At 49.6% G+C, this 27,256-nt stretch overlaps 2 protein-coding genes across 5 annotated transcripts in view; one reads left to right on the forward strand and one right to left on the reverse strand.

Moving 5' to 3' along the window:
* BCL11A (BAF chromatin remodeling complex subunit BCL11A) overlaps positions 1 to 2,771 on the reverse strand; it is a 69,674-nt gene extending 66,903 nt beyond the window's left edge. For all 4 annotated transcript variants that reach the window (XM_039717124.1, XM_039717123.1, XM_039717122.1 and 1 more), the window contains exon 1: positions 2,343 to 2,771. In XM_039717124.1, coding sequence (XP_039573058.1) covers positions 2,343 to 2,397 — 55 coding nt within the window. In that variant the 5' untranslated portion in view covers positions 2,398 to 2,771. The remainder of the gene's footprint in view (positions 1 to 2,342) is intronic.
* A 138-nt stretch (positions 2,772 to 2,909) lies between these two features.
* On the forward strand, positions 2,910 to 8,357 carry LOC120505921 (translation initiation factor IF-2-like). Its single transcript, XM_039716871.1, has 3 exons — positions 2,910 to 2,975; positions 3,037 to 7,315; positions 8,117 to 8,357. The coding sequence occupies exons 1-2, from the start codon at positions 2,910 to 2,912 to the stop codon at positions 4,204 to 4,206; spliced, it is 1,236 nt and encodes a 411-aa protein (XP_039572805.1). The 3' UTR covers positions 4,207 to 7,315; positions 8,117 to 8,357.
* The last annotated feature ends 18,899 nt before the right edge of the window (positions 8,358 to 27,256 follow it).

The following is a 27,256-nucleotide window of genomic DNA, read 5'->3' on the forward strand; positions in this document are numbered from 1 at the left end:
CTCCCCCCTTTTTCCCCCTGTTCCCAGCCACCAAAACAACCGCACCGGCAAAAGAGGGATGGATTTTGGAGTGCCGGGAGAAAGGAGGTACCGGGGGTGATGGGGCGGGGAGGGGGGTGCCACAGGACGGTGAGGAGAAATGCCCGCGGGGCAGTGCGGATGCGCTGCCGGGGCATCTCCCCGCACCGCACCGTGGGAAGGATGGAGAAGGGCTGTTCAATCCCAAGTTTGTGTCTTCGGATCGTGCGGTGCGAGGAAAGGGAGACTTGGGGGTACAATGGGAACCGCCAACACGTTACGGGGAGGGAGGGGAAACCCGGGGAGGGGGAAGGCGAGCATCCCCCGCTGCCTCCCGGAGCAAGCAAACTCCGCGCGCGCCCTCCCCCTCCCGCCGGCCGGGAGGCAGCGGAGGAGCCGGCCAGGTTCAAGTTCGCGGGGCTGCCCGGTTGTTTGATCTCGCTGTGCCTCCTAGCGACCGAAGCGGGCACGGATCCCGCCCGCCGCCTCCGCCGCCCCGGCCCCGGCCCCGCCGCCGCATCCCCGGCGCGCCGCTCCCCCGGCCCTAAGCGGCCGCGGGGATCCCGCCCGCCGCCGCTGCCCCGGGGGCCGAGCCGGAGCCCCCCGCCCCCTCCTCCGCTCCCGCCGCGATCCCCGCTCCCGGCACCCCGCTTCACGGCTGCCCGGGGAAAGCACCCCCGTACCCCATTTTCCGGGGGAGGGGGCCCATCCCCATATGCCAGTGATGCTGCACCCCATCCCTAGCCAGGCAATGAAAAAAAAAATTAAAGAGAAAAAAAAAAAAAAGGCTCCCCGAAAAGTATCGACGGCGGGGGGAGGGGCTGAGCCCCCGACACACCCCGGGGTTCGGGGCAAACTTTGGGCAGGCAGAGCCCCCGGCCGGCCCTGCCCGCGGCGGAGCAAAGAGCGGGCGCTGCTTCCCTCGCTCCATGTGCGAACCTGGCTGCAGTGCCTGCGCGGCCGCGGGGGAAGAGAAAGCGCGGCGGAAAGTTTGGGGGGCTTTGCGAAGGGCCGAGGGAGCCGGGGATGGCTGGCAGGAAGAAACGGCCCTGGGTTTTCTGCCGTCCCTGGGAGGGAACAAAACCCGCCGGGAGTAATGGGAGAGAGAGAAAGGAAGAAATAAAGAAAAGGTGGGGAAAGGAGTGAGGAAAAGCATGCAGCATTTCCCCTTCCCCCAGGCTCACCCCGAGGAAAAGAGAATTTTTTTTTTTCTCCCTTCCTTCCCACCCCCCTCGCCCCAAACCTTTCCAGCTCGAGTTGCCTTTTGTTGTGCAAAGAGCGCTCCCGCTTATCTTGCATCTAGCCCTGGTGTGTGTGGTGGCGGCTGGAGGGAGGGACGGAGGGAGCCGGAGAGTTTTTGTTGCGAACGGTGTGGTGGGGCTCGGGGTTTGTTTTTTCTCTCCCGGGGAGAGCGGATTTGGTTTGGGGTTGAAATGCGGCGGCGAGAAAGGGCCGTTCGCGGGTGTGAGGGTGCGAGTGTGTGTGTGTGTGCGTGCGTGTGTGTGAGCGCGCGTGTGTGCTCAGCCCGGGCTCGCTCTCGCCTGTGTTTGTTGGCAGGAGGCTCCCCGCACACGCGGTGCTTGTAAACATTCAGACACGAGATTTTTCCCAATCAAAATCCACTTCCACTTTTTTTTTTTTTTTTTTTTTGAAAATCTTCCAAAAAATAGTAAGCGAGCGGGAGAACGCGAGGCGAGGGCGAGGAGGGAATCCCAGCCGGCGCGGCGCGGCTCGGCTCGGCTCCCTCGCCGCCCGGTGCCGTCCCCCGCCCCAGCCCCAGCCGGAGCGGCGGCGGGGCGGGGTGGGGCGAGGGGGCGAGCCCGCCGGCAGCGCGGGGGGCTCCGGCCGCCGGACTTTCTCCGCGCTCCGCTCGCCCGCACATCCCGCCCGCCCGGCCACCGCCGTGTCCGGCGTGCAGCCCCGCCGCTCCCGCAGGAATTTCTTCCCACTTTCGGCCGGCTGTGCCCCCGGCAGCCCTGCACCTCGCCCGCGCCTCTCCCGGTGCCGGGCGAGAGCTGCCGCGCTTGCCGCCAAAGAGCGCGGAGAGCGGGAGGCGAGAGGCGAGCGCGGAGCGGGGCAGCGGAGTGCGCGCCGGAGGGCGAGGGGCACGGGCAGAAAGAGAAGAAAAGTCATCAAGGTGATTAAATTAGAGAGGGAGAAATTACCCGGAATGCTGAGAATCCCGAGCCGGCGCTGAGTTAATTTTTTTCCCCGATTCGCTCACTCCCTCTCACTTTTAATTTTTTTTTTTCCCTGCTTTCGCTCGAATTAAAAATTAAATCCGTGAAGGGGAAATTAAATAAATTGCTCTCCGGGTTACTTACGTGAAAATTCCCGTTTGCTTAAGTGCTGGGGTTTGCCTTGCTTGCGGCGCGACATGGTGGGTTGGTGGCTTCGGTGGCTTGTGAGTCGCTCGGTTCACATCGGGAGAGACGGGTTAGAGAGGAAGGAGACTCCAGAGAAAATATCTTCATCAATGTCTTTTGACATCCAAAATAAATTAGAAATAATACAAAGATGGCGCAGGGAAGATGAATTGTGGGATAGCAGTCATGGCTTTTTTTTTTTTTTTTTTTTTTTTTTGTGCAAGGAAAAAAAAGAGAGAGAGGGAGAGGGAGAGAGAGAGAGGGAGAGAGAGAAGGAGAGAGAGAGATGAAAAAAATGGCAAAAGCCCCCCTGAGCTGCAAGTTCAAGTGCGGACGTGACGTCCCTGCGAACTTGAACGTCAGGAGCCTGGATGGACAGAGACATACAAAACATGGGCAGGGCAAGCCGGGGAGAGGGGAGGAGGGAAGGCGAAGGCAACACCAATGGACACTCATCAGGGGCTGGACATGAAAAAGAGAGCAGGACAAGCCAATGGACAGTGATCNNGACATCTAGGCTGCCGAATGGAGCCCGGGGGCCGGGGGCGGAGGGGGCGGCGGCCGGAGCCGCGAGTGGGCGCCGAGCAGCGGGTGCGAGAGGGGACCCCGGAGAGGGGCGAGGGGGGGAAATTAAACACGCACACGGGGAGAGAGAAGGGAGGGAAAGGAGCGGGAGAAAGCGAGCAGGCAGGCAGGCAGCGGCAGCTCTCGCACGCACACCCCCGCTGGAAAAGCAAACACATCGGTGGAGGCAGAGCCGGGCAGAGAGGGCTGCGGGGCAGGCTGGCCGCGGGCTGTGCCGAGGAGGTGGGGGAGCTGGGGGAAGCCAGGTAGGACCGGAGACCACCCAAAAAGCAAGGGGGGGGGGGTGCATCCGGCTCCCGGCTTCCCCGCTCGCCCCCCCCCATCCTCCTCGAAGCCGCCGAGTCCCCTCCTCCCGGGAGCTGCGGCCCGTCCCCGGGGGACGGCGGCGGCTCCGCGGGGAGCTGGGGGGCGGCGGGGGCTCGGGCCGGGCCGCGGGAAACTTCGGCGGCCAGCGGCGGCCCTTGCCCCGGGGCGGGCGGGGGAGCAGCGAGCGGAGTTTGGCGGGCGAGGAAGCGGCGGCAGGAGCAGGGCGCGGGGGGAGCGCAGGGCGGCGGGACCTGGCGGCTCTCCCCGCGGGCTGCTCGCTCCCGCCAGCCCCGGAGCCCCGCTTCGTGCCCCGGCGGCGCTCCGAGCCCTGCCCGCCGCCGCGGGCTCTGAGCGAAAGCGAAACGCGGGGCTGCCGGCGGCGGGGCGGCGCGGGCAGCGGGCTGGCAACGGGGGAGGGCGGAGAGGGGGGGAGCGAGGCGGCGGCAGGCACCGAGAAGTGCCTGGAGTTGGGAGGATGCGGCGGCGGCAGCGGCGGCAACTTCGCCGAAAGGAGCCGGAGCGAGGCGGACGCTGCCGGCGCCGGGAGGGATCAGGTTGCGGTAGAAATAAGCTCTGGAGGCGAACGCGTGTGCGGAGCAAAGTGCGGCTGCGGGAGGGAGTGCGAGGGGCTAGCCGTGCCCGGGACGGCGGCGGACAGCCGGAGCGGAGAGCCCGGGGGAACGAGGGGAAGACTTCGCCGGGCAGAGGGGGCGGCGGGGGCCGGGGCTCGGCGGGACCTGTTGGCGGGGCGAGCCCCGGCGCGGAGCTGTCCGGCTCCGCCGTGCGATGGTTTCAGCTTCCCGCCAGCCGCCCCCGGCTCCGCCCGCCGCCGCTCGGCCCCCCCTCGGCCGCCGCTCCCCTCCTGCATCCGCCGGCACCGGGATGCCGGGGCAGGGTGCGGGACGTGGCCGAGGAACCCGGCCGCAGGTGACAACAGCGGCGGCTGCTGGGCTGGCTGTGCCGGGCGGGCACATGTCCCTGCGCGAAACACGGGCGTGTGTGTCTGCACCGGAGATGTAGATATATATATATATGGGGCTTGATTTATATCTAATGGCACGTATAAAGCTTTTGAAGGTGGCTGCAATGTAAAAAGTAATGACTTTATTACCCCTGAAAGGTTCTGCGGTTCGCAGTTAACACTCCTCTGAATTACAATTCATTACGCTCTCTAAAGCCAACCTGCATCAGAACACCTACCTGTGCTTATTCCCAATCACAGGCGTCGTTTCACTGATTTTCTTTTTTAAAAAATCATAGCAAATTAAGCACTTGGTGACAACTAAATCTGTTTCATTATCGTGCCGTGTTTGAGATTCCAGAGGTGACTTCCCAGACCGCATCTCAAAACCTACAGTCAGGAGCTAATTTTACAGATGCTTTCATGAATGGCAGCGAGGATGTTCTTACCATCAGCATGCCCTTAATTCCAGCACCGTAAAAATGCCTCGATTTAAATGGAAACTCGCTGCCTTAAAAATAATATTTCATCCTGGCTGGATAATTATTAATATTAGCATTTGATCGCAATAGTGCTGGCTCCCCCTCGTTCCTGTACCCCCCCCCACCCCACAGCGCTTCGCATTGTCATGTGATTGGAGGGAGATAACAAACCTCAAGAAAGAAAAGGAGTGAGAAGACATTTTTAACACGGCATGACCGCAGATTAATAATGCAGGTGGGTTTTTATTTCATTGTATTTTTAGGGGAAGGGAACGAGGCTGTTTAACGAGCAGTCGTGGACACAAAGTGACTGTATTTACAATCCTTGATGTGGCTTTCGGTGGGTAATAAATTATGACAATATTAAAATTATTTTCTGGCAGCCCAGTTAACTGCGCTGGGGACTGTAAAGCCCCTACTGATTCCATTTATGCCTTGTAATTGCGGTCCACGGTCTCGCTCTAAACCTTTTGGTGTATATTGTGTGTAAACTTTTAGCTAATAGACTTTTTTTTTGAATGGAGGGACTTTTCTCGGTACTTCCTGCCGTATACATTTTGTCTCTGATCTCTGTATTTAATGGCCAAGTCCTGGTTTATGCTTTATAATGTGTTGACAAGTTTTCTAACAGACTTTCTGAAATAATGCACATATATTCACGTCGGTTAGAAACTCCACAGTATTTTTAGAGTCGAGTAGATCTATATCCTAATGCACTGAGAGGGAGTGTAAATCATAGAGGATTTCATAGCCCTTTCAGTAGTTTTCTGTATGAAGTATGAGCAGCGTGGCCTCCAGACGTAACCTTTTAGAAAAAAAGACAGTGCTTTTATTTTATGGTGTAAAGTGCTTTTAGCTTCAGGGCTCTGAACGTGAATGTGGTCAACAAACAGCTCTTGCCAGGGAGTTTGCTACAGCCTCAGCCCGGGCGCTGTGCGGAGGGATGCGGCTGAGCCCCCGGCTGCAGGAGCGGCTGAGCCCCCCCGAGACAGGGACTGACCCCCCCGAGACACGGCACTCCCCACCGGCCCCCTTCCCGTGTCCTGGGCTGGGACATCCCGCGGAAAAGGGGGTGGGATGGCCCCCGGCGCTGGTGACGGCAGCAGGGTCGCTCCCGGGGACAGGGGCCTGAGCTGCCCCGGCAGAGACGGGGCCAGAGGGCACAGCTGGGGCTGGGAGAGCCCCGGGAGAGCTGCGGAGCAAGGGATGCACCCCACGACTGCACCTCCTGCATCTCTGCTTCCCAGCGCCTCTAGCACACCGAGCATCTCCAGCCCTGTCTGTACCTCCTGCACGCTCTTCCCCTGCTGGGTTGTACTAACAAACCCCCTGCAAGTGGCAGGTGAGCACAGAGAGAAATGGGGCGGGTGAAAACAAACCCAGGCCAGCACAGAAGATGACCCAGTGATCACGGTCTGTGCGCTGACACAGGCTTGTGTCACCTCCTGCCCCTCCACAGCCCTTCTCTGCCCGAGCTGCAGGGCATGCCTCGCTGCTGTCACCCTGGCCATGCTATCAGCTGCTCCTTGGCTACGGACTCCCAGCCCCAGAGCAAAGGCAGCTGGAGGAAATGTGGCCCTACACCTCAGCAAATTCCGAGGTGCACGCTGAAATCAGAGCCATGGTGGGAAGCTAGCCTTAGAGAAGGGTCTGTCTCATTAGCTGAGTGTCCATCCCACCTCAGGCTGTCCCATGTGAACCAGAGCCCTGAGGCACCAGCTCATGCCTGGAGCAGCTGAGAGCAGAGGTGGGCACCCATCCCTGTCCCTCAGCAATGGCAGTAACCTGCAGCAGCAGGACAGAGTGCCCAGGTGAGAACATTAATGCTGTAAGAATCAGTCTAAGATTTAAACCTGCCAAAATGTATCTATCCCTTTCCTCATACCTCAGCTCTCTGCCTGAGAAAAAGCATGGTCCTCCCTACATTCAAGCACCTGAGATTCTTAGAGGGTGGGGTAGAAAGGGACATAAAACTAACATTGAGAAGTGTGGCCTTCCTCAGTCTCACAGGCAGGCACCCAGGGCTGGGACCTGAAGGTGCAAAGGAGCGTGGCACAGTTCTGCTGTCCCTGCCTATCTGCTTCTTCAGTGACAGACTTGGCAGTGGGTGAGTTCAGCAACTTTGGTGGGCAAATGTTCCTGCTTCGAAGCTCCAGCTGTCACTCACTCAGAGCAGGAATCTCACTTGCCAACATTACAGAACACTAGGACCAAACAGAAATTCCAGAACTCTGCCAGATCCCGGGAGCTGGGCTGCGTTATGTAACGGCAGATCGCGCGGGGTGCTTTCCGACACCGGCTTGATAGCCTCAATCAGGCGGAGGCAACGTGGGTGGAACTCTTATCACACCAGGCTGGCTCCCGTGAATGAGCAGAGCACTTGCACGTTCTAGAAATAGTACGTGCATTAGTATTCCCGCAGGAGAAACTTGGGCGCGCTGCTTTGCCTTTTCTCATTTTTCTTTTTCTTCTTTTTTTTTTTTGTCTTTCCCCTTTTTAATAAAGGCTGAAAATAAACTGATTTTGCAAGCTCTTACTGGCAGGCACAGCACACACAGCAGCGAGTCCGTGCAGGATCACAGACATCTGAGCGCCAGGTGACAGAAAGATTTCGTTATCGGCTCGCCCTAGGCAGGACCTGGAATAAAACCCTGAACTTGGGGAGACTTTTTTTCCATGAGTTGTTCAGCGAGGCCTGGGATTTCAGCCTGCCTCTGCTTGCACAGCACCTAGCACGATGGAGCCCTGAACCTTACCTGCACTTTCTGGGGATCACTAAAATAAATGGCACAAAGTGCTCAGGGAACAGACTTTGAAGTGGCAAAAACCCTCCCTTGAAGCACACGAAGAGTTTTGCTTGTGTGTGGGCAGGCAGAGGAAGGCATTACTAAAAATCTCATTTTTAATCAAATGTTTGATTTCAGCCAAACTGGGTTTAGTTTGCACTACTCACTTGTCATATTGTAGGTTTAATATTTATACGTCTTTTTTTAAGTAAACATGTGACCTGCCCCTGAGCGTCTCTATGCTGCATTTCAAGCCAACGTGATTTAAACTATGTGCATTTAAAACCTCCCAGAACCTGACCTATAATGCAAATCCATACAGTCTTAATTATTGCAGCACCAGCAGCCACGGCACGAGTGAGGTAGCTGAGCTTTTGTTACTAAAGAGGCACGGTAGTTATGGTCTGTCAGTGCCCCTGTTACAATCCCCATCTTGAAGAGGTTATAACTTGGGCTGTGTAAATTTGATTGAGCTGAAACGTGGGACTCCAACTGTCAGTCCATATAGGGAATAATCTTATGAATAATTGGCTAACGCATTGCTTGATTCACAGACTTTCATAAAATGATTTTTAATGGGTTTTAATGTTTTTTTCTTTTACTGACATCTAGGGTATGAATTTGGTACTTCTAGCTCTTCCGAAGCTCCCTACTCAATGGAATATGTATGGATACCCCAGGTAAATCTACAGCTACCCTGAGGATTTCACAGGGCTCACCTGCCATCCTGACCCACCTGCGTGTTCCTACACACTGAGAAGAGGCCAGGAACAAGAAATGACACTTTAGTTATCTCCAAAGAGGTCCTAAATGTGTAAGATAAAGAGAACATAAATAAATATCTTTGCTAACAGTTTCTTGGAATCTTTTAATCTTCCTGGGTTTTATCTTCCCCCCAGAAATGTGTGGAAATGAGTCCTACCTGTGTGCTGGCATCACTTAGAAAGGGATGAGCCACTCAGCTTTGAATATTGAGCCGGAGTTTAAATAGGTTTGTGTTACAAAGGATTTTGCTGATAAATGCTCCCTACTTTTCCCTAGCTCCAGACTTCCAAAAGTCAGTTTTTATCACCTCAAATCACACTAAGACAAAGAGTGCATGTTTAGTTTAGATGCAGACTCAAGATTTTCCTTGACCCTACAGCAAAGAAAGCCCAGCCCAGGGCCAGTAATGATGGCTCATGATGACTCTCACAGAGCTGGATCCCAGAGTTTCCATGCCCCCCTCCCCACACAGGGAAGGAGCAGGAACACCTGAACTCAGGAGCAGCATCTCCATCTGTTTCAGGAAGAGTTTTGAGCAAGCCTGGCTGCAGCCTGGGGCTCTCACACTGCTGTGTCCTGTGCGAGCCATTCCAAAACAGTTCTGTGAGAAGCTGGGTGCTCCTGGGCACAGTGTCCCACACATCCACATCCCACATGTGTCTCGCCTCTCAGGAACCCAGGTGGCACAAGTTGGTCCTTCTGAGACACTGCTGAGATCCCAAGCCATGCATCTCAGCAAGGTCAGAATGTCCAAGCCTGTGAGCAGTAGGAAGGCAGGTCACTGACACAAACAGCTTGTTAAATTCCTGTTCTGACTTGAGCTGGTAAGTGCACTTCTGTGCAAGACTAGATCCAAGGGGATCAAACTCTCCCGATGAGGAAATCTGGAAAGCCCTACTCTGGATGTGGCAGGCAGGGAAAGGCAAACATTTTGTCTTGAAAAATAAATGCAGCTCTACCTCAAATCAATTTTGAAAAGTAGAATAACAAAAATAACTCACTAATCTGAGAAACTTGACATCAGTAATCAAAAAGAAATTATTTCTATTGAGAAATTAGTTTTGCTACACAAGATGAAGAAATATTTAGTTGACTTTTCTGCTGCTGAGCACAGTCCCTCCTTCCTAGCACACTTGGTGTGAGGGACAGTAGAAAGGACAGTGCAATAAAAAAGGATTTTCCTCCTCGACATCAGTAATCAAAAAGAAATTATTTCTATTGAGAAATTAGTTTTGCTACACAAGATGAAGAAATATTTAGTTGACTTTTCTGCTGCTGAGCACAGTCCCTCCTTCCTAGCACACTTGGTGTGAGGGACAGTAGAAAGGACAGTGCAATAAAAAAGGATTTTCCTACTCTAACTCTGCTTGATATAGCCCCTACTTGGCCTTGGGTACTGCAAAATTCTTAAGCACATATTTATCTTTGGGCACATCAGCTGTACTTACATGCTTAAAGTAAGCATGTACTCAAGCATGCTGTTAGATTGGTGCCTTAACATCTTCTGTAAATAACTCACATTGCTTTTTAGAGCTTCAACTTTTAGTCACGTGGAATGCATTGAACTGAAATTTAGCATACACAATCATCATTCTCTATATTCATTTTATATTACTATTTCAGGTGACATTTAGGTTTAGCTTTTAGCTTCAGCCAAGAAGAAATGCGCCTGCTTTGCAGAACATGACACAGTTTGTGTGAGGATCTTTTCTAGATGAAAAATAATTAATAGTTGAGAGAGCAGAGTCCTTTCTCTGTGCTTAAAAATAAGGACAGCTTTACTGTGGGTTTTCTCCTTTGCCATATTTATTCCACACAAAATTTCAGCTTAATTGTTAAAATGCTTACAATAATATTTTAATGCAACTCTCTGTAGTCAGAAGAATAAATTATTATATAGCCCAAAGCTGCACAGAAAGACACAGCACTGAGGGGGAACAGGAGAGGTGGTGAATAACCTGTGATAAGAGCCCACTTCTTTGAGCAGTTTGGATAGTTTTGCCACCATTTGTTATTGTCAGCACACATAATTCTGTCAGTGCAGTATGAATCCTGGCTGCAGTGAAAAGAATGCCTTCTCCCACCAGTATGAATAAGATTTCACTCAATTAAAATAACGTGCAAGTATATTGTATGGCATTACATAGAAAGCTGATGTGCATTAAGTATGAATGCTGGGGTTGGGGGGAGTTATTGTACTAATGCTATTGTTCACTCAGCAACTATTCCCCAGCATTTAAAAAAGCAGGGGAAATTAAATACAGAAATCAGAAATAAGTACAATGTTTGATATTACCATACTGAAATGAATGTATTCACAATTTAGACTGTAATTTGCCCTATCGTATTTAGTTTCACAGCATCTGAGAGCCTGGAGAGAGAGAGAGAGAGAGAGAAGTAGATGTAAACACATGGCGAGAGAGCTCCGTGCACTGTCTGTGCTGACACACACCCCCCTCAGACTAGGGATATCCACAGGGTAAATCCAGGCCATACAGAGCACCAGTCTGGAGGGAGAAGCTTGGTCTAGGTTGGCTGGAGCAATGGGATAGAGCAGATGGGACCCACTGATCACCTCCTGACCAGTCTGAGCAGCCCCTCAGCACGGGGGTGAGATGAGCTGCAGGCTCCTGGCACCCTGCTTGGTGCTGCCCAGAAATGAAGGATCTGAACACTCAGGGATGTACAGGGACACAGCCATGGCCGTTCCCACGAGGAAGGCCAAAAGTGCCTCACAATAGGTGTGTGTTAGGCAGCCACTGCACCCAGAGCCAGTAAAAGTGAAACTATTCTCTGTAAGCTCCTACAGTCAATGCCACACTGCACATCTGTACATTGCTTATGAGCGGGACTAAAAAATACCTGCACCATGGCACTGCACGTTTTAAAGTGTCTGTTCAATGCCTTTCCCAATCTCCAAGGATTGCCTCCTCCTTGGACTTACACATTCAGTGACTACGACGAGGCTAATTACTTTTCCCTGAAGTGATCGGTGCTCTTCTCTAGCACGGACCTCGCATTTTCAGCCTCAGAACTTTAAAAAAAAAAAAAATACACAACTTCTTTCAAATCCTGAGACAAAAATCAAATCAGTTTGGCAAACAAATTCCCCGCCATGGGCTTTACCAGGCTTTACTCTTCCATCAAAGCCCCCGCGCACGTAGAAGCCTCTTCGCCACTTTTGAGAGGGGGCTCAGTTTTTTCCTGTTACCTTTCCTTCCTGCAAAGCAATCAGGGAGAGCGGCAGGAGGCACCATCAATATGCAAATTGCCGCCAGATAACTGGTTTCGCTGGTTCCGCCCTGGGAAGCGGCTCCGCCGCCGCCGCGGGGGCACCCGGGGGCCGCTCCGCGCCCGAGCCCCGCGGGGCCCGAGCGCGGCTGGGCACGGACAGCAATGCCCGAGCCCCGCAGTTCCCCGAGCCCCGCAGTTCCCCGAGCCCCGCAGTTCCCCGAGCCCCGCCAGCTGCCCCGCACGCCTTCCCCAGCGTGCTCTTCTGCCTCTGTTTCTTTCGTAAGGGGTGTCTGAGTGATGTTCCTTCGCCCTGAAAGTGCTGGCAGTTTGATGTCTCGAGTTAGAGGATGAAGGTTTTCGTGCCTCTGTCGGCTCACCTGAGAGGTGCTCCTAGGCACGGAGGAGGGAAAAGGCTGGCTCAGACCTGAGTGGCATCGCAGACCTGCTCGGGAAAATCTGTGGATGCTCCCATGTGGATCTGTATCCAAAGCACACATCCAGGCCCTCTCTTTCCTAACTCAGTATTTAAGGGATGGGAAGGGAGCCACTGGCTTCTAATCTAAAATGAAACTATAATTCTCAGGCAAGCATTTGCAAAAGTACATGAGCCCATTTTTAAAAATCACAAAGAAACAGATCTCAGGTGGGTCCTGGGTTTGCTCTGCTGGCAGATTCAAAGCAGCACTGCTCATCACACCAACTCATTCATCAAAACCGTGAGAGTATTTTTAAAACCCCACCAAAGTAAACCATACAGCTAATTTATAAGCATTCAGATGTGCAGTAACTCTAGCACAAATATCCCCATCAGTATGGTGGTGGCCCTATATAATACAATAAGACACAATTCAGACCTGTGACTGTCTATTGAATGCATAATATGCGTTTTTAAAATTGCCTGGAAACATATTCATATTGTAAAATCTAATGGTTCAGGTGGAGCTTTTACTCTTGATCAAATAATAAAATTGTTAGAGACCACTCTGTCATCCCATTGCTCACCAGCCTCCATGAGGACTGTTTTACATTCCCGTTTAAATAGGACAGGAGAGCAAAAAAGGAAAACATAAACCACAGAAGAGTTACTACAGACATTAACTTTTAAGCTGGAAAAGCAAAAGAGCTGAGAAAGGAGCTCCATTCCGGGGGAATTGTCTTTGTCACTCTGCATCCATCGAGGTTTCCTGCAGCCAAAGCCTCTGGATGGCGGATCACATTAGGATAAGGCTGCACTCGCCAAGTCCCAGCGGCTGTCTGGGGCAAGGTGTCCTTGTTTGGCCTCCAAAATAGCTCCTTCCTGTGGATTTAGGTCTGCCAGGGAAGGGGACTGATGTGGACAGACAGACAGAGCCTGTGGACAGCCGAGACTCCCCGTGGGATGGAGTGGGTGGCAATGGCCTTGTCCGTGAAAAAGGAATCTGAAGTGCAGACTAGCGATAGTAATGGTGATTACCATTAAAGCGTGGAGCTTTTCATTACTGAAAACTTCAAATAACTCTCCTGAACTATATTTGAGACATTTTTTTTTTCATGTTAACTCCGGGTTTGATTGCTGAAAAAGGTTGACTGCTAGAAAAGGAAAACCAGTGCAGTGCACAGCAGTGGGGAATCGAAGCCCTTCTTTACCAGAACCCCTGCCATATACGTACTGTCACTCACCTTCCAGACACTCAGTACAACCATTCAATCTATTGAATCAAGAGACTGTTTGATCTTATCTGCATCTGTGAGCTGACTGTCAACCTGCTTAGGCTGCATATTAAATCATCTATAGTAGCTGTATCAAGCTGGGATGATCTGTTAATTCTAAATTTATTAACCCTTAGAGTGCAGTCATCATGTTTAATCTAGTGTAGCCAGCATTTATTTTACAAGACTAAATCCTTCTTTAAGACATGGCTGTGCTGTAGGTTAAGGAATTGGTAACGTGGTGGAGCTGGTAACTGGGAACAGGCTCCCTTTGATCTCTGTAAGCCAGCTGACAGCACCGCTGCTCCGAACATGTATGTGTGCGCTCACGTCACACTCCTGTGTCCGGGATGGGGGGGCTGCACATGTGTGTGGACATAATGACATTACCTGGGAGTTTTGCCTGAAATGAGCGGCCTGGAACAACGTCCGAGCCCTGTGCCTCCAGGAGGACTTCAAATCAAAATCCAAAGTGACGGCAGCCGCCGCAGCAGGAGCTGAGCGTGGCTGCAGGTGGGGTCCTGCAAGGAGCCGCCACCAAAGCTCTCCTCCGAGCGTGCCCCCGCTTCTCGGCCCGTAACTGCAGTCCAAAGCAGTGAACAAATGTCCTGGGAGTGCTGAGGAGCACGGCCAGGGCAGGGCAGGCGGGAATGCGAGCGTTCCTCCCCGCGTCCGCACAAGCGCAGCCCCGGCGGCGCGCACGGATAATTTCATACGGATACATACATCCGCATCAATATGTTAATCTGTTCGTTACACACACGGTCTCTCCCTGCCCTTCTCTCCTGTTATCTATTATCTTTGCACATCGCCGATGGTATCAACATATTCACAGCTTTTATTTCAGTCGCAAACTGCTAGGCATGCTTCCTTTTTTGGTAATCATGTGCCCGGTATCTCTCTAATGTAGCCTAATAACAATTTTAGCATTCAGATGAAGCGATTTCATTCTGTGACTGCCTTTTCTATTAGATTTGATTCTGAGAAGCCCCAGTGGGTGCCTCGGAGGCAGAGATCTATCTGTGAGGCTGCAACCGATTCAATAGCAGCCTGAGCTAACCTTGACCTTTCCCTAGACCCTGCTCCATCTGGTGCCAGCCTGGTCCCCCCCTTCTCCTCCTCCTTGCTTCACAGTCAGCATTGATCAAGGCGGAATCGAGCGTCTCTCTCCCTCCAAGGGCTGGGCAGTCGTGGAAAGGACAGCACATTTCAATATATGGAAATGATCGAGCCTCTTATGCAATCATAAATCTACATACAGCCTCGTGATTTGATATTTCATTCACCTCCAAAGATTCTCACCCTCCCTCCCACCAGCAGGGATTTATAAACTATAAGACAACAGCTTTCCCCAACACCTGGATATTACAAAGCTCGCTGTTTATCGGGAGCGAACGCCTGGCAATTTCATCCGATTCACTTTGTGCTTTATTTATTATCGCTCCGTTGTTTTCCCTGCGTGCCTGGGGTATTTTATCTCTTCCCGGGGGCTTCTCCCGCCCGCCCCCGGCCCTTTCGGGGCCGGGGCTGTGGGATGCCGCTGTGGGAAGGGGCGGACGGGCTCGCCTCGATCCGCGGCTGGCTCCGCATCCCGCTCCTCTCCGCGAGCGTTTCGGGAGCTGGGAACGAGCTCAGGCTCCTAGGATACATCAGCGCCCGCCACTTCGTCACCTTCCCACTCGTGCTCCGTTTTCCTGTCTCGCTCCCGGTGCCCCCCGGAGCCGGGGATGGCCCTGCTGGCTCCTGGGGGCGAGTCCCCCCCGGCTGTCCCCGCCGCGATGCTCCGTGCTGCGCCACCCCTCTGCCCCCCTTCCTCGCCAGGACGGGCACTTACAATCAATAATTTTATTTTTCTCCCGAAGAATTCTGACGTAACCCCGGTTTCTCACCGCATACCAGCCTCGAGATTACATAAGCGATTATGTAAAATTATAATTGCGAGATAATATATGCAGACTCTAATTATTACCTAGAGTTTCCCGTGTAGCTGTAGCCAGGCACACAGCACATATGTTAAGAGTCGGCTCTGCAATATTTGCATAGCCAACACTTCTGGCTGGAGACGCGGTGTGGAAAAGGAATGGATGGATATTTGACAGTACATATGTATGAGAGAGATACATTACTTAATAGGGAAAGGTATCTGGAAATATATTCCTCTCTGTTTTGAGGAATTTGTTTTGCTTTATCTCCATGGGTAGTAAAAAAATAATAGAAAGAAACTGTGAATTACATTGGAAAAAATAGATATATTCAATTTGTCAGTTTAATATTACACTTCCTCTCTGCAATACTACAAAGATTTAGAACATTTCCAAAACTTTCAGCTCTAATCTGTGCCTCGGGTTTGTTTGGAGAACCTGCCACCACATGCCAGCTAAAAATGAGTGTCAATTAATAATAAAGCCCACTCTTCCTTATTTCTGCATGCATATAATTTAACAGGTTTTGAGAAAACCACGGATGTAATGGTGAGAATTTTCCAATGTGTGCAATATTAACAGCTTTCATTCTAAAGCACCAAAACTTCCAGGAACAGAACTGCTCAATGTTTTCTTACTTTTCCCAATGGCCATCTCCACCTACTATTACACACCTAAAATGCAAAGACTATTCAGCTCCTTAAAAAGTGGGGTTTGTTCACCATGAACACAGTTGGTAAAAACAATCTCAGACCGAGGCGGTTCAGGTGAGTGCACTATTATTATTATTTGTGGCCCGCAAAATTAGAAATCATTTTAAACAAAAAGTGGGAAAGGTTTCAGCTTGTGTTTTCCACCATGTGAGACATGACTGGAAAATTTTTGCCACTACAATGCAACAGGATTCTTAAAGTGTCTGATTTCTGAGCTACCTGAGCAACCACATAACCTCTGCAGAAGTGCCTGAGCATGGCTTGTTGTTGAAAAGCATATTGTACTTATTAGTAAAATGTGAAATGGCTTAAAAAACAGTTTGAGCTATGAATTGCCATCTGCTCAATGGGGAGAAACAGAAAGTAACTGAATATATTTTCTCACCTTTTTTTATAGTAACATAAACAACACTCCAGAACACTATAAACCTGTAGCTGTACCAAAGGCGTTGGTGCAGTTCATTGTGCTTCAGGTCAGGACTTTGTCCACACTGTTACACACTGTTTCTTTTCACTCTCCACAAATGTCCCAAGGTATTTTTTCCCCTGTTAGTTAAGATGGCCTTTTTAATTTCAGGGATTAAAAGTTTGATGCTGCTGCCCTGATACAGGGCTAGCCTGAAGTCTTGAGACATCAAAATACAGGTAAAGCAGCGTACACAGCTTGTTCTGGTTCCCTGTGTGGGAGGGAAGGGGTTTATGTTACCCAGCTTTCATGCAGAGCTTTGCATCACTTGTGTCCATCACAAGAGAAATTTGTCTTTGTCCTCTCTCCTCCCCCAGCCCCCTTTTTGCAGGGAAAACCCGAGGAAGCACTTGGGACTGCTTCCTCTGGCGTTGAGCCTTGCCAGCGCCACAAGCACATTCCTGCAGCGCTGCAGACACAGTGACCTTCCCCAGCGCTGCGGGGCAAGGCTGTGAACTCGACTCAGAGCACGGGAGGCCTCTGCCTGTCCCAGGAGAAGGGCCCTGCAGCAGGGCAGTGCCTGCCCAGAACTCCCTGCCAGCACCTAGGGAAACCTTCCGTGCTGGCAGCTGCTGCTCCGCACAAGTGCCACAAGAGAAAGGACAAAATAACATCCTTTTGTTTTCTGCTTAGCCAGGGTGATGTCTTTGCTCTCCTTCAGCTTTATCCACTTGGGAACATGGATTTTTTTAACCTGTTTGTCCCGTTTCTTGCCTAACAGCAGATCAGCTGTCCTGCTCCAAACCCTGCTCTTACCACCTGTGCATTGGAGGGGAGAGAGTTCCTGGAGTCAGGGAGCCATTCCAACCAAATGGAGGCACACTGGAAGATCTTGGCTTGGAGTGAGATTCCCAAGGAGCATGAGGACAAGAGAGCTGTGAATTGTTAAGTTCTGTCCCAAAGGACGAGCACATGTAAGACAGCAACTCTGCAATGCAGAAATTGTCTTCACCTGCCTGCCTGATGCTTTCTCCCCTCTGAAAGCCTGACTTGTCGAAAGCATCACTTAATAATAACACAAGGAGCAGCTTTTCTGCTCCCTTGGAACTTGGCAGGAGTATAAATACACGGTAAGGGAAAAGAGGAATCAAAAACTTAACAATAGGAAAGGGAAATATAATGGTGTAAAGTGGCCTGCACCCCTCATAGTTTAATTTCCACCAAATGCCCCTAGAAAAGCTGGGCACAGCAAAAGCCTCGAGATTGATATGCAAAGCGTGTGAGCTGGTTGCAATAGCTGCACCACAGCGCACGCCTAGGTGTTCCACACCTCACACACACATCACCCCCCAGGATTAGGATTCCAATCACCTGTCCTCTGTTGCTAATAAAAATGAAATATATTAGGGGAAGTTTGAATATGGTGGCTTGACAGAGCATGTCGTGTCTCATACGTGAAAAAACGCGACAAGCGCACAATCAAAAAGCAGCTCCCATTTTTGTGGCACAGGATTTTTCTGTTTCTGTTTCAGAGACCAGGAGACCCTGAACCCTTAAACCCCTGCAGCCCCCGAGAGTGCAGTGTGAGGTCAGATCAGCACTCACTGCTACAAGGAAGAAAATAATATGTTTTTATGAGACATCAGATTTGTTTTTTGCTTTCTTGAGCATGCAGAACATCCGCAAAGCACGAGAAGCAGCGCTGTACTTTGAGTGGTCCTTCCCCTGCCACAGCAGAACACCACCCTGGGGTGGAAGTTGTCAATACTGTCATGTTTCAGGCTTGCCAGGGTTTCCACTGTAGGTCTAAGCCACCCTAGCTTAAGATCCAGGTCCTGCAAAGGCTTCTGGAAAACAGCCAGGTAGATGAGCACATCTCCAGAGAGCTGACATGGTTGGCAACTTTTTCAGCCCACCCTGGGCTCAGTTTTTCAGGAAAGCAAGAAGCCAGACAGATTTTAGGGTGGAAAGTGATAAGCAGTGCTCCAAATGAGATGCAAACAAAGGACAGGGACTTCCAGGCACAACAGGTTATTTTGTTCTGTGTGAATTGGCTTCCATTATTGACACAAGGATGGACATTTCCAGTTCAATCCCTATTGGAAATTGTGTCCCTTCCCTGACTGAGGGGATAAAACCAATTCAAAAAGGTAAATCACAGCTCCAGGGGCTGGAGATAGAAATATTGTAAAGCCTGTTCAGTGTGGACTCATGCAACAAACAGCAACTGCTTCAAAAATTGCCCCAGCCTCCAGGAGAATGCTTTAAGAGGCTGCAAACAGCCAAATCCCAGGCACCCTCTGAGAAAGGCCCCATGGAGTTAACATCAAATGTATCTCAAATCTGCCACCTCAACAAAGTAACCCTGGTGTTGGGTTCTCTGGAGTGCCCTTTTCCTGCTGAATTGTCAGGCTGGTGGTGGAGGAAGACAGAAGAGGAAGGACTGAATGTGGCACTGCTTGTGGCATGATCTGCAGATAGCATGAGGACTTTGCTCCTCAGGACTGTCCATCTGGCACCATTCCTGAGCAATAAAAGCTCACCCACAAAGTATTTTAAAGCAAACAGTTGCTGTAATGAATACCTTAATACTCCTAATACAATACCACAAATAGTAGCTACTATAAAAATACCCACTCAGTGAAAAGAGCCCAGGTTCACAGCCCAGCTCCTTCAGAGAGCAGGAGACAGACCCACAGAGGCTGTGAGTTTATGTCACAGGAGGGTGACTTCCTCTGCCACTCACTCTCCAGTCATTCCCCGTGGCTAATCCAAGCACATCTGCACACCTTCCAGCAGAAGAAGTGTTCCAGCAACCCTTGGACCTAATGAAAAGGTGAGCTGGCCACCAGAAATGGGTGTGTGTGCATGGGGGAATGGGGTCAGGCACGACATGTTCTAAAAAAAAAACAACAAAAAAAGGGATTCTATAATTTACCACTTTTTTTTGCTGTTTGTTTTATTTTGTTTGTGTGTGTGTATGATCCCTGCACAGATTCTCTCTCTTCCTTCTTCAAACTACAAAAGTAGGGCCACTGAAACAGCCTCAAGAGCCAAATACTATCTCTGATTCATCAGCACACATCGTGCACAGGAGCAAGAGGTGATTTCGTAAGATACCTGGAACAAAAAGTCTTTATCATTTAAGATCAGAATTTGTTTACCAGGGACATTATTTAACCTAAGGAAGACAGGCAGAAATATGAAAATCTGCCTTTAATTTACTCTGTTATGATCTGTATTATTTTTCTTGCAGTTCTCTTTTTAGGTGGCTTTACAGTAGGCAGGCTTGAGCAACACAGGATGAGCTACTTTGTGGAAAGTTGAATCCTAAGGTCTGAATTCCTGATTTTAATTTTGTTGGTTCCCAACCAGATTCACCCATTTTTTTTCCCTTTTGAAATGGATTACTTGACAAATGTAAAATAAGCACTGAAACCAGATGTACATAAGTATTGTACCCAAGGAATACTTACAGTACCTGAGAAAGAGCACTGTGTGGAGCATTTTTTTGGTTGGTTTTGTTATTAGCATAGTACATCAGTTATTTTATGCTATTTTATATTGTTTTACGTTTATGCTTTGGCATACAATAAAAGCAGTATATGTTAATATCCTCATATCCCTACATGTAAAAATAAGATGTCTTACATTTTTAAAAATTAAGTGTACCTTCCACTAATGTTACATGTCTTCTTTCTTTCTTTCATGAAAGCAAGTGCTGTTTGCTGTGTGTGACTGTTTCAGTGAGCTAAATATCTATTGAAAACTCAAATCATTCACTGGCCTCATTTTCTCTAGTTGCTGCATTCAGATTAATAAACCTGTTTCCTACTTAAAATGAAAAGAGAATTCAGAAACGTTTAGCATCAAGTGAAAAAAGCAGCAAGAAAATGACTAACAGATACCAGGACAAGGCATATTTATTTTTCCTGTCAATTATTTTTAAAGAATCCCTTGCTCATGGAGGAAGATTTTTTAAAAACCTGGACTATTAAATAAAGATGTCCACAAGCACCAGTTTCTTCATTTTTCCTCATTTTGGAGGAAGTGAATAGTGGAATGGTTTGGGGGGTTTTTCACTTTGTGTTATTACACTTTTGCCAGTGCTGAAAAGAACTCGCGTTTCAAGGGTCAGGGAATAAACCTGCATAAAGCATTTATGACACTGCAGTAAGGCGTTTATGAAGGCGAACACTCCGGGCACTTACAACATTAGGAAAACACCAATATCAGATGTTCTCCTCAACACTTCAAAGCTGCAGCAGCCGAGTGCAAAGTTCCAGAGGTACCAGCCAGTCCAGGGTCAGCGGTGGCTCTGAGGAAGAGCGTTCAGGGGCCTGGACCTGGAGGTAATTTCAATGTGTTCTCATCCAGTCATGAGCACACAATCACCTATTGAAAGTGTCTGGCTTGGAGTGCAGACAGATGGAGAGCACAGGGGTTAGTACAGCCAGGCCTTGGACTGACCTTTGCAGAGAGAATTAAATCAGTCTGACCTTGTTGTGAAGCCTAAATTATATCCATAGACCCCCAAATAATGCATCTTTAATGCATCGCTGCCCTCTTTTTATCAGCCTCTTTACCTCGAGGGTATCTTGTTTGCTAACTACTGATGTTAAATTGCAGCTATTTATGCTTACATTTGTGACCTCGGTGGACATCTTGTCACATTTTTCATGAGCACTTGAAAAAGTAGAGAAATATTTATATAGAGAGAATTATATAAAACGGAGGTCTCGTTTCACTGCGACATAAAATAAACATTAATGGGAAAAGAAACCTGGTTCAACTGTGGGGCGCTGTATTCATTGTGTAAGTCTAACACAATAGTCATTGTATGAATCTGAGCTTCAATATCATCCATAACCTATCATCTGGACAGCCTGGAAAACAGAACGGTGCCACGTAATAGGATTTCCAGTATCTTACAAACACCTTTTCTTCTCAGATATTTTTCATATTTCAGGATTTTTTTAAAATTCAAAATTGTGCTAAGAACAGAATAACCCCTGTGACACCTGTCAGTTTTGGTAATACAGACCTCTGGACAGAAACAATACCGAGTCCACAGGCTGGAATCTCGACTGGAAACCAGCTCGGTTCAGACCAGGAAGCGTTTAATTGCTGTTTCTGTTGACTGTAACAGCAGAGGAGCCCAGTGGAAGTTCAGGAGAATTGCATCCTTTCCCACTGCCTGAGAGGCTCCGTTTTGTGGGTTTCTCTTGTACCTTACCCCGCACAAAAGGTGCTTGGAAAAGAAAATCTTACTCCAAGATGTTGCTTTCCAAGTGCCATTATTCTAAAGTGTATCAAGCTGTCTTTTAGCCTCTATTAATCAAAATAAAACTCTGATTTGAACTGCAAAAGGGACGAGGTTTTGTTCCTCTGCTGTTAGTTTGGGATCTTGGGTCTGACTTTGCAATTTGGGCCTGTGACAGGGAATCCTCCGGGGATCTCCCTGCGGAAAGCTGGGATTCCACAGGCCGGTGAGGTCCAAGGTGCACAGGATTGGCATCGCACCACTTGTGAGCAGGAACACAAGGAACTCTTCCCAGCAGCAGCCAGCTGCCAGGGTGGCTCACCCAGCTTACAGAGTCACTCCTGCCACCTTGCTGACCTCATCATGCCGCTCTCCAAGCCGACACAAAAATATTTGCTCCCTTTTTGCCGAGAGGGTTTTTTGCTGGTTTAGCAAAGTGCGGGGAACGAGCAGGGGAGAGCAGCAGCAGCACAGAGCAGGCAGCTGCAGGGTGGGGAAGAGCAACCCAGTGCAGCCCTGATTTAAATCAGCTGCACAGCCACACCACTAGATTAAACTGCTGATGAAGGTGAAGTTTGGTCTAATCCTTGGCACCGAAGCACCTGAAATGCTGTAGGACGCTGCTTGCTCCCAGCTCTGTTCCTTACACTGGGAAGAGCCCAAACCATCGGAACTCCATTTGCATCACTAAAGAGGCGCCCTCCAGGGTGGGCTACAGTGATAACGCTCCTCAGAAACACTGGTGTGAGCAGTGTTGGCATGCTGAAATAAAAATTAATATTTCACCTATTCCCTGTGAGATTAGACCGTTTATTTTCGAAATAGAATAAAATAGGGCACACTCCATCTGAAACTGCCCGCTATTCCCTCCTCAGGAAGTTCATTCTTTATCCCAAAGGCGAGATTTGGGATCAAGTCAGGCGCTCAGCATCCTGCAGATCCCACACTGCCCATGCAGGCAGGAACCACCCCAGCGCTCTGCCTGTGCTCAGTGAAACCTGTCCACAGAAAGTAACAACTCCTGGTCAGAGGCACCAGCCCTGGGCACAGGAAGAGCCCAGCTGCATGCAATGCAAACGACGTGGTGTTATTTTAATGGGGTTTCTTTGGTTCACAAGTCTCAGGTGCTCCTGAGAACTACGTAGGGATAATCTACTGGAAAAGCAGAGGTCAGTGCAGCCCACGGAGCTGGGCTGTTGGCATTTTCTGCCCAGAAACATGTTAGAAGTTCCTGAAAATGGAAGTTTTGCATTGCCAAAAGCACATGGCAGAGCACGAGCACCAGACTCAACCGTCCTGCTGCAGACTCTGCCTGATATTTTAAGGCTCTTCCAGATAAATAAAGGTTCCTGTATTTCAAGGGACAGGAGCAGCAGCTGACTACAACAACAAGCAGCCAGGGTCTGTCAAGTCCCCCGAAACCAGGGTCACTGCTGCAGCCCAAGAGCTCCCTTCTGTCAGCTGCAGTCTTTCCCCACCTCCTAAACTCTGACAGTTCCAAGGTCACCGAGCCTGATCCCAAGCTCTCACAGCTGAGGCAGCAAAATTCAGTCTTGCCAGCCCTGCTGAGGAGTCTTGCTCCAGCTCTGACCCCAGCACTCTTAGTTCTTCTTCCTCTTCCATGCGGTTCCCTTGTGGCTGCCTACAAGGTGTGTGGAGCAGGGAACAGAGCCCCCAGGAGTTATGTATGCCTGTCTGTGTTTGCCAAGTCGTGGAAGAGACAATCACAGGATGGAATGGACACAGAGGAGGAGCAGACAACAAAAAAGGCCTGTCTCTTCAAAATCATTTAAACCTCCAAGGCTGCAAACTCCAAAATATCAAGTGTGATCTAAACAGTCATATAGAATATAATGAGTACAAACTACTACCTACTTGCTTTGTCTACACAAAGCCAAAAAAGGCAGTGATAATCACTCTATTTGATTCCATGATCTGATTCCTGTGTTACCTTATTTCTCAGAGACTACAGCTCTGCGTACCACAACATGCCTGTCAAGATGTGGATTTACAGGTTACACTGTAGTAGAACCTGCTGGTTTTCAGCTCCAATCGACATCTGCTTGTCAGTACATGCCTGACAGAGTTGCAGTCCAGATTAGGAAACATTTGTTTATGCCCCAAAATCCCCAACATATTTTTCCAGCTATGTTCCCAGTGCTGAGCTCCATGCCACTCCAGCTCTCTGGTAGTCAGCTCTCACACTGCTTCCTGGTATAAAATTGATTAGAAGCAGCGTGAAATGTTATCAAGCTGACCCTCGGGAGGCTTGGCCCAAAAATAACAGATGGGAAAAGTGGCCTTTTGATTAAACTTTCAATTGCCAAAAACTGTACATTTCCCCTCACCGTGCATGTGCACACACGTTGTAACTCAAGAGAAGTCCACGCAAGCTGCAAGGAGCTTAGAACAGGCCTATTCTTATCAACACTGGTGTTGCTGAAGTCAGCAGGACACTGGCCATCAGCTTCAGCAGTGGCAGGAAAAGGGTCCTTTGTTCCACTTTTTATTTCACATCTCTCTCTTCCTGGTGTGGCTCAGCTGATCCCGGGGAGAGGATGCGAAAGTAACCAGAGCAGGCCCGGGCTGGCTGCCCGTGACACAAGAGCTGCTGGAGGGGGTGGTGGCAGCTGCCTGGGAAAGCCATGCAGATTTTCAGGCATTCTCTGAAGCCCAGGACAAGGTGCTTTCTGGGTAAATGCACTTCGTACCTTTCTAAGGTCAAAAAATTACCAAAAATCTCTTCTGGTGAAATCCCGAGGGACCCAGGTCCCACTGCAAGGAGACAAAGGAGCTGCAAAGGATTTTGGTGGGAAGAAAAACGACAAAGAAAGCAGCACATCTCCATGCACGCCTGTACTGATATGAACCTCTGATAATACAAATCTGATTTACATATTCATATATTTATATGCCTGACTGTTCCCATTTCAAAGAGTCTTATTGCCTAAATTGCTGCAGAATAGCCAGATGTAAAAGAATGAGGGCAGGATGGAATAGCAGACCTTGGAACCTGAATTTCCAGGCCTGGGTAGCTTTGCCACGGTCTGGTTTGCATAGGGTTTTCACTCCATTCTAGAAGTGCCAGCTTACTTTGAGCCACTCATACATAGAGCATCTATGGTAGAGATTAGTAGCAGAACAGCTTGACTAGGGATTAAAACACAAATGTTTGTGTCTCCAGGCCCAACATTTAGACCTCACCCATGTAAAATTTGCCATATCTGATGACAGGCCATGAGCTGCTGCCGTTTTGAGAACACATCAAAAGTGATCACTGCTTTTGTGGACAGTTCGGTGCTGTCCAGACCAGGACCTGCCTCTGCGGGGCACAGCAGGACCCTGTGGCTGCTTTTTTGCATGTCAACAGAGCCACAATCAGTTTAAAACTGGTTTTGAGACCTACAGATGAATGACAAGAGCCAGGCATTGTAACAAGTAATGATTACCATTATTCTGAGGGCTTGAGAGGAGCTGGCAGGAGCTAACAGGATGAGGAACATACACATTCATCCACTCTTCTCTTTCTCTCTTTTCAGAGGATTCAAGCACCTTTATGTCCCAACTCCAGCTGTAGTTCCCCAAAATTTGAGGAGGGCAGCTCCACTGCAGCACCATCACTTCTTTCTACACCCATTTTCTCTCTTTCCCCACCATGTTCAACCACGGAGTTTGTAATGTGTACAAAAAAAAAGGAAGTTTCCAAAACACTAATTTAGTAATTCTCAAGGAGTGCCAAGTCCATTATGGTGAGGGTATTTGGGAAGCAATGAAAAGAAAGAAGAAAAGTCACATGTGCTCTGTCTTGGGCTAGGAGCTGGGATTCAGTCAGGGCAGCAGGGTGTACCTGTGTGGAGCCTGCACACCCACAGCAATTTAAGGTAATATTTTGGTCACCAGGCGGAGACCCCAGGCACACACTGGTTTAAGATCAGATTTGTGAGAGGCAGAAATCGGTATCGCATTCCAGGCCTGTTGTTTAACATTCTATGTATGCAAGATAGAGAACGATAGAATAAGAATTATCTTTAAATCCCTGCTAAATCATGCCCTGCTTTCTCAAGGCAACCTCGAGCTTTAGTAGTTCAGACAGATTCTCTAGCTGACAATTAATATTAATGGGTAGATTTCACAATGTGGCATTATCACACTGTGCGATGGGTGGGCATACCATCTGGGTTTTGGCAGGTATTAAATGTAATCAAAGGGATTACTTGGCTCAGGAAGAAATAGAAAACCTTGGGTTTGTTTGGGCTTTTTCTTCTTTTGTTTGGATGCAGCTCTAGGTGCACTTAGCTGTTTTCGCCTTGTCCTTTTGTTTCTTGTGATGAGTTTACACGGGGAACGAGAGCCAGATAACCAGCACATTGTGTTAGTGGGAGCGAGGACCGATTTGCTTGAGAGCTCCCTCTTTCTCATGCATTGTTGTTTTGGGATCGATTGGCAGCTCGTTTAGGGGTCCGCCGCTGCCTTTTAGAAGGTTAAGCTGCGAATTTAAACAGTGAAGGAATTAAAGGCAACATTTATTTAGATAATCAACCAATCGGACCCTTTTCAAGATAAAAGCTGAAGAAATCAGGTGTATGAACAGATGCACGCAGAGGACTTTGTCCTCATCTTCCCACAAAGCAAATACTGAGTGCCAACTTTCCGGGGGGATGGGGGAAGGAAATTCCCCTCCTTCCCTTTTCCTCCTCCCAACTCGGGGGCAAACAAGCCCCCGAGCATCAGCAACACTAAAGGGAGGAGATTAAGTTTTAAACTTTGGGGAAGCTATCGATTTGGCAGCCTTTCTCCTCTCCTGTCTGTGCCCCAGCTGATTGTAACTAAGTAATCCTCATCAATCTGTGGTAATGCAGGACCATGTTTATTGCCGTAGTAGTTAAGTTGTTGTTAATTTTACACTAAACGGTTGTTATGATGATGAATGAGTAGCTCGGGCTGCCACCCAGGGGACTTCAGCCCGTGCAAACGACAAAAGGGAGAGCGCAGAAGGAAGGAAGATCAGGGAAAAGCCAGAGCGCCCACCCGAGAAGTTTCTCCGGGACCTTAAAAAAAAAAAAAAAAAAAAAAAAGGCAGAAGCTGATCTTCAGGTTTGTATTTGAATTTGGACGCTGTGGGGTAAAAGGTGCTGCTTAAGTGTAATTGCAATTCTTTTACATACTGGCTGGGATCAAAGAGGGGAACCAAAGCAGGAGCGATTTCCCTCCCCGGCCGGGCAAAGCACCTGATGGGATCCTGCCCAAAAGCATCGCGCTCATTAGCTCTTGGGAAGAAAAGAGCTATAAACCATCTATCAACTCATTCACTCCCTCCCGGGGCTTCCCTGCGAGGGGGAAGGTTCGATAATGCAAACTGCAGGCGTGAAGCAGCGGCAGGAGGAGTCCCGCGGGCCGCGCTCCGTGTCCCGGGGCCGTGTCCCGGGGCCGTGTCGGGTATCCCAGCCGTGCCGCCCGGAGCGACGGCAGCGCCTGCCCCGGAACAACGGGCCCGGAGGGGTTTGTGTCGCCCGGGAATGCCGCCGGTGGTTTCCGGGATCAGCGGGGCTGGGAAGAAGTGAGCAAAGTTATAACTGCCCGGCCTGAGATGGGCACCGAAGTGTGGGAGCAAGTCCAGAGGAGGGCAACAAAGACGATTGAAGGAAAGGAGTATCTCTCTTACAAGGAAAAGCTGATGGAGTCGGGCATGTTCAGCCTCAAGAGGAGACAGTTTGAGGGGACATCATTAAAATATACAAATATCTAAAATGAGAGTGCTGA

Source organism: Passer montanus, unplaced genomic scaffold (assembly GCF_014805655.1).
Source record: "Passer montanus isolate IOZ18808 unplaced genomic scaffold, ASM1480565v1 scaffold37, whole genome shotgun sequence".
Lineage (NCBI taxonomy): Eukaryota > Metazoa > Chordata > Aves > Passeriformes > Passeridae > Passer > Passer montanus.

Coding starts and splice junctions, on each gene's coding strand:
- LOC120505921 (XM_039716871.1), top strand. CDS start 2,910: ATGGAGCCCGGGGGCCGGGGGCGGAGGGGGCGGCGGCCGGAGCCGCGA. Junction 2,976..3,036: donor GAGTGGGCGCCGAGCAGCGG/GTGCGAGAGGGG, acceptor ACACGGGGAGAG/AGAAGGGAGGGAAAGGAGCG.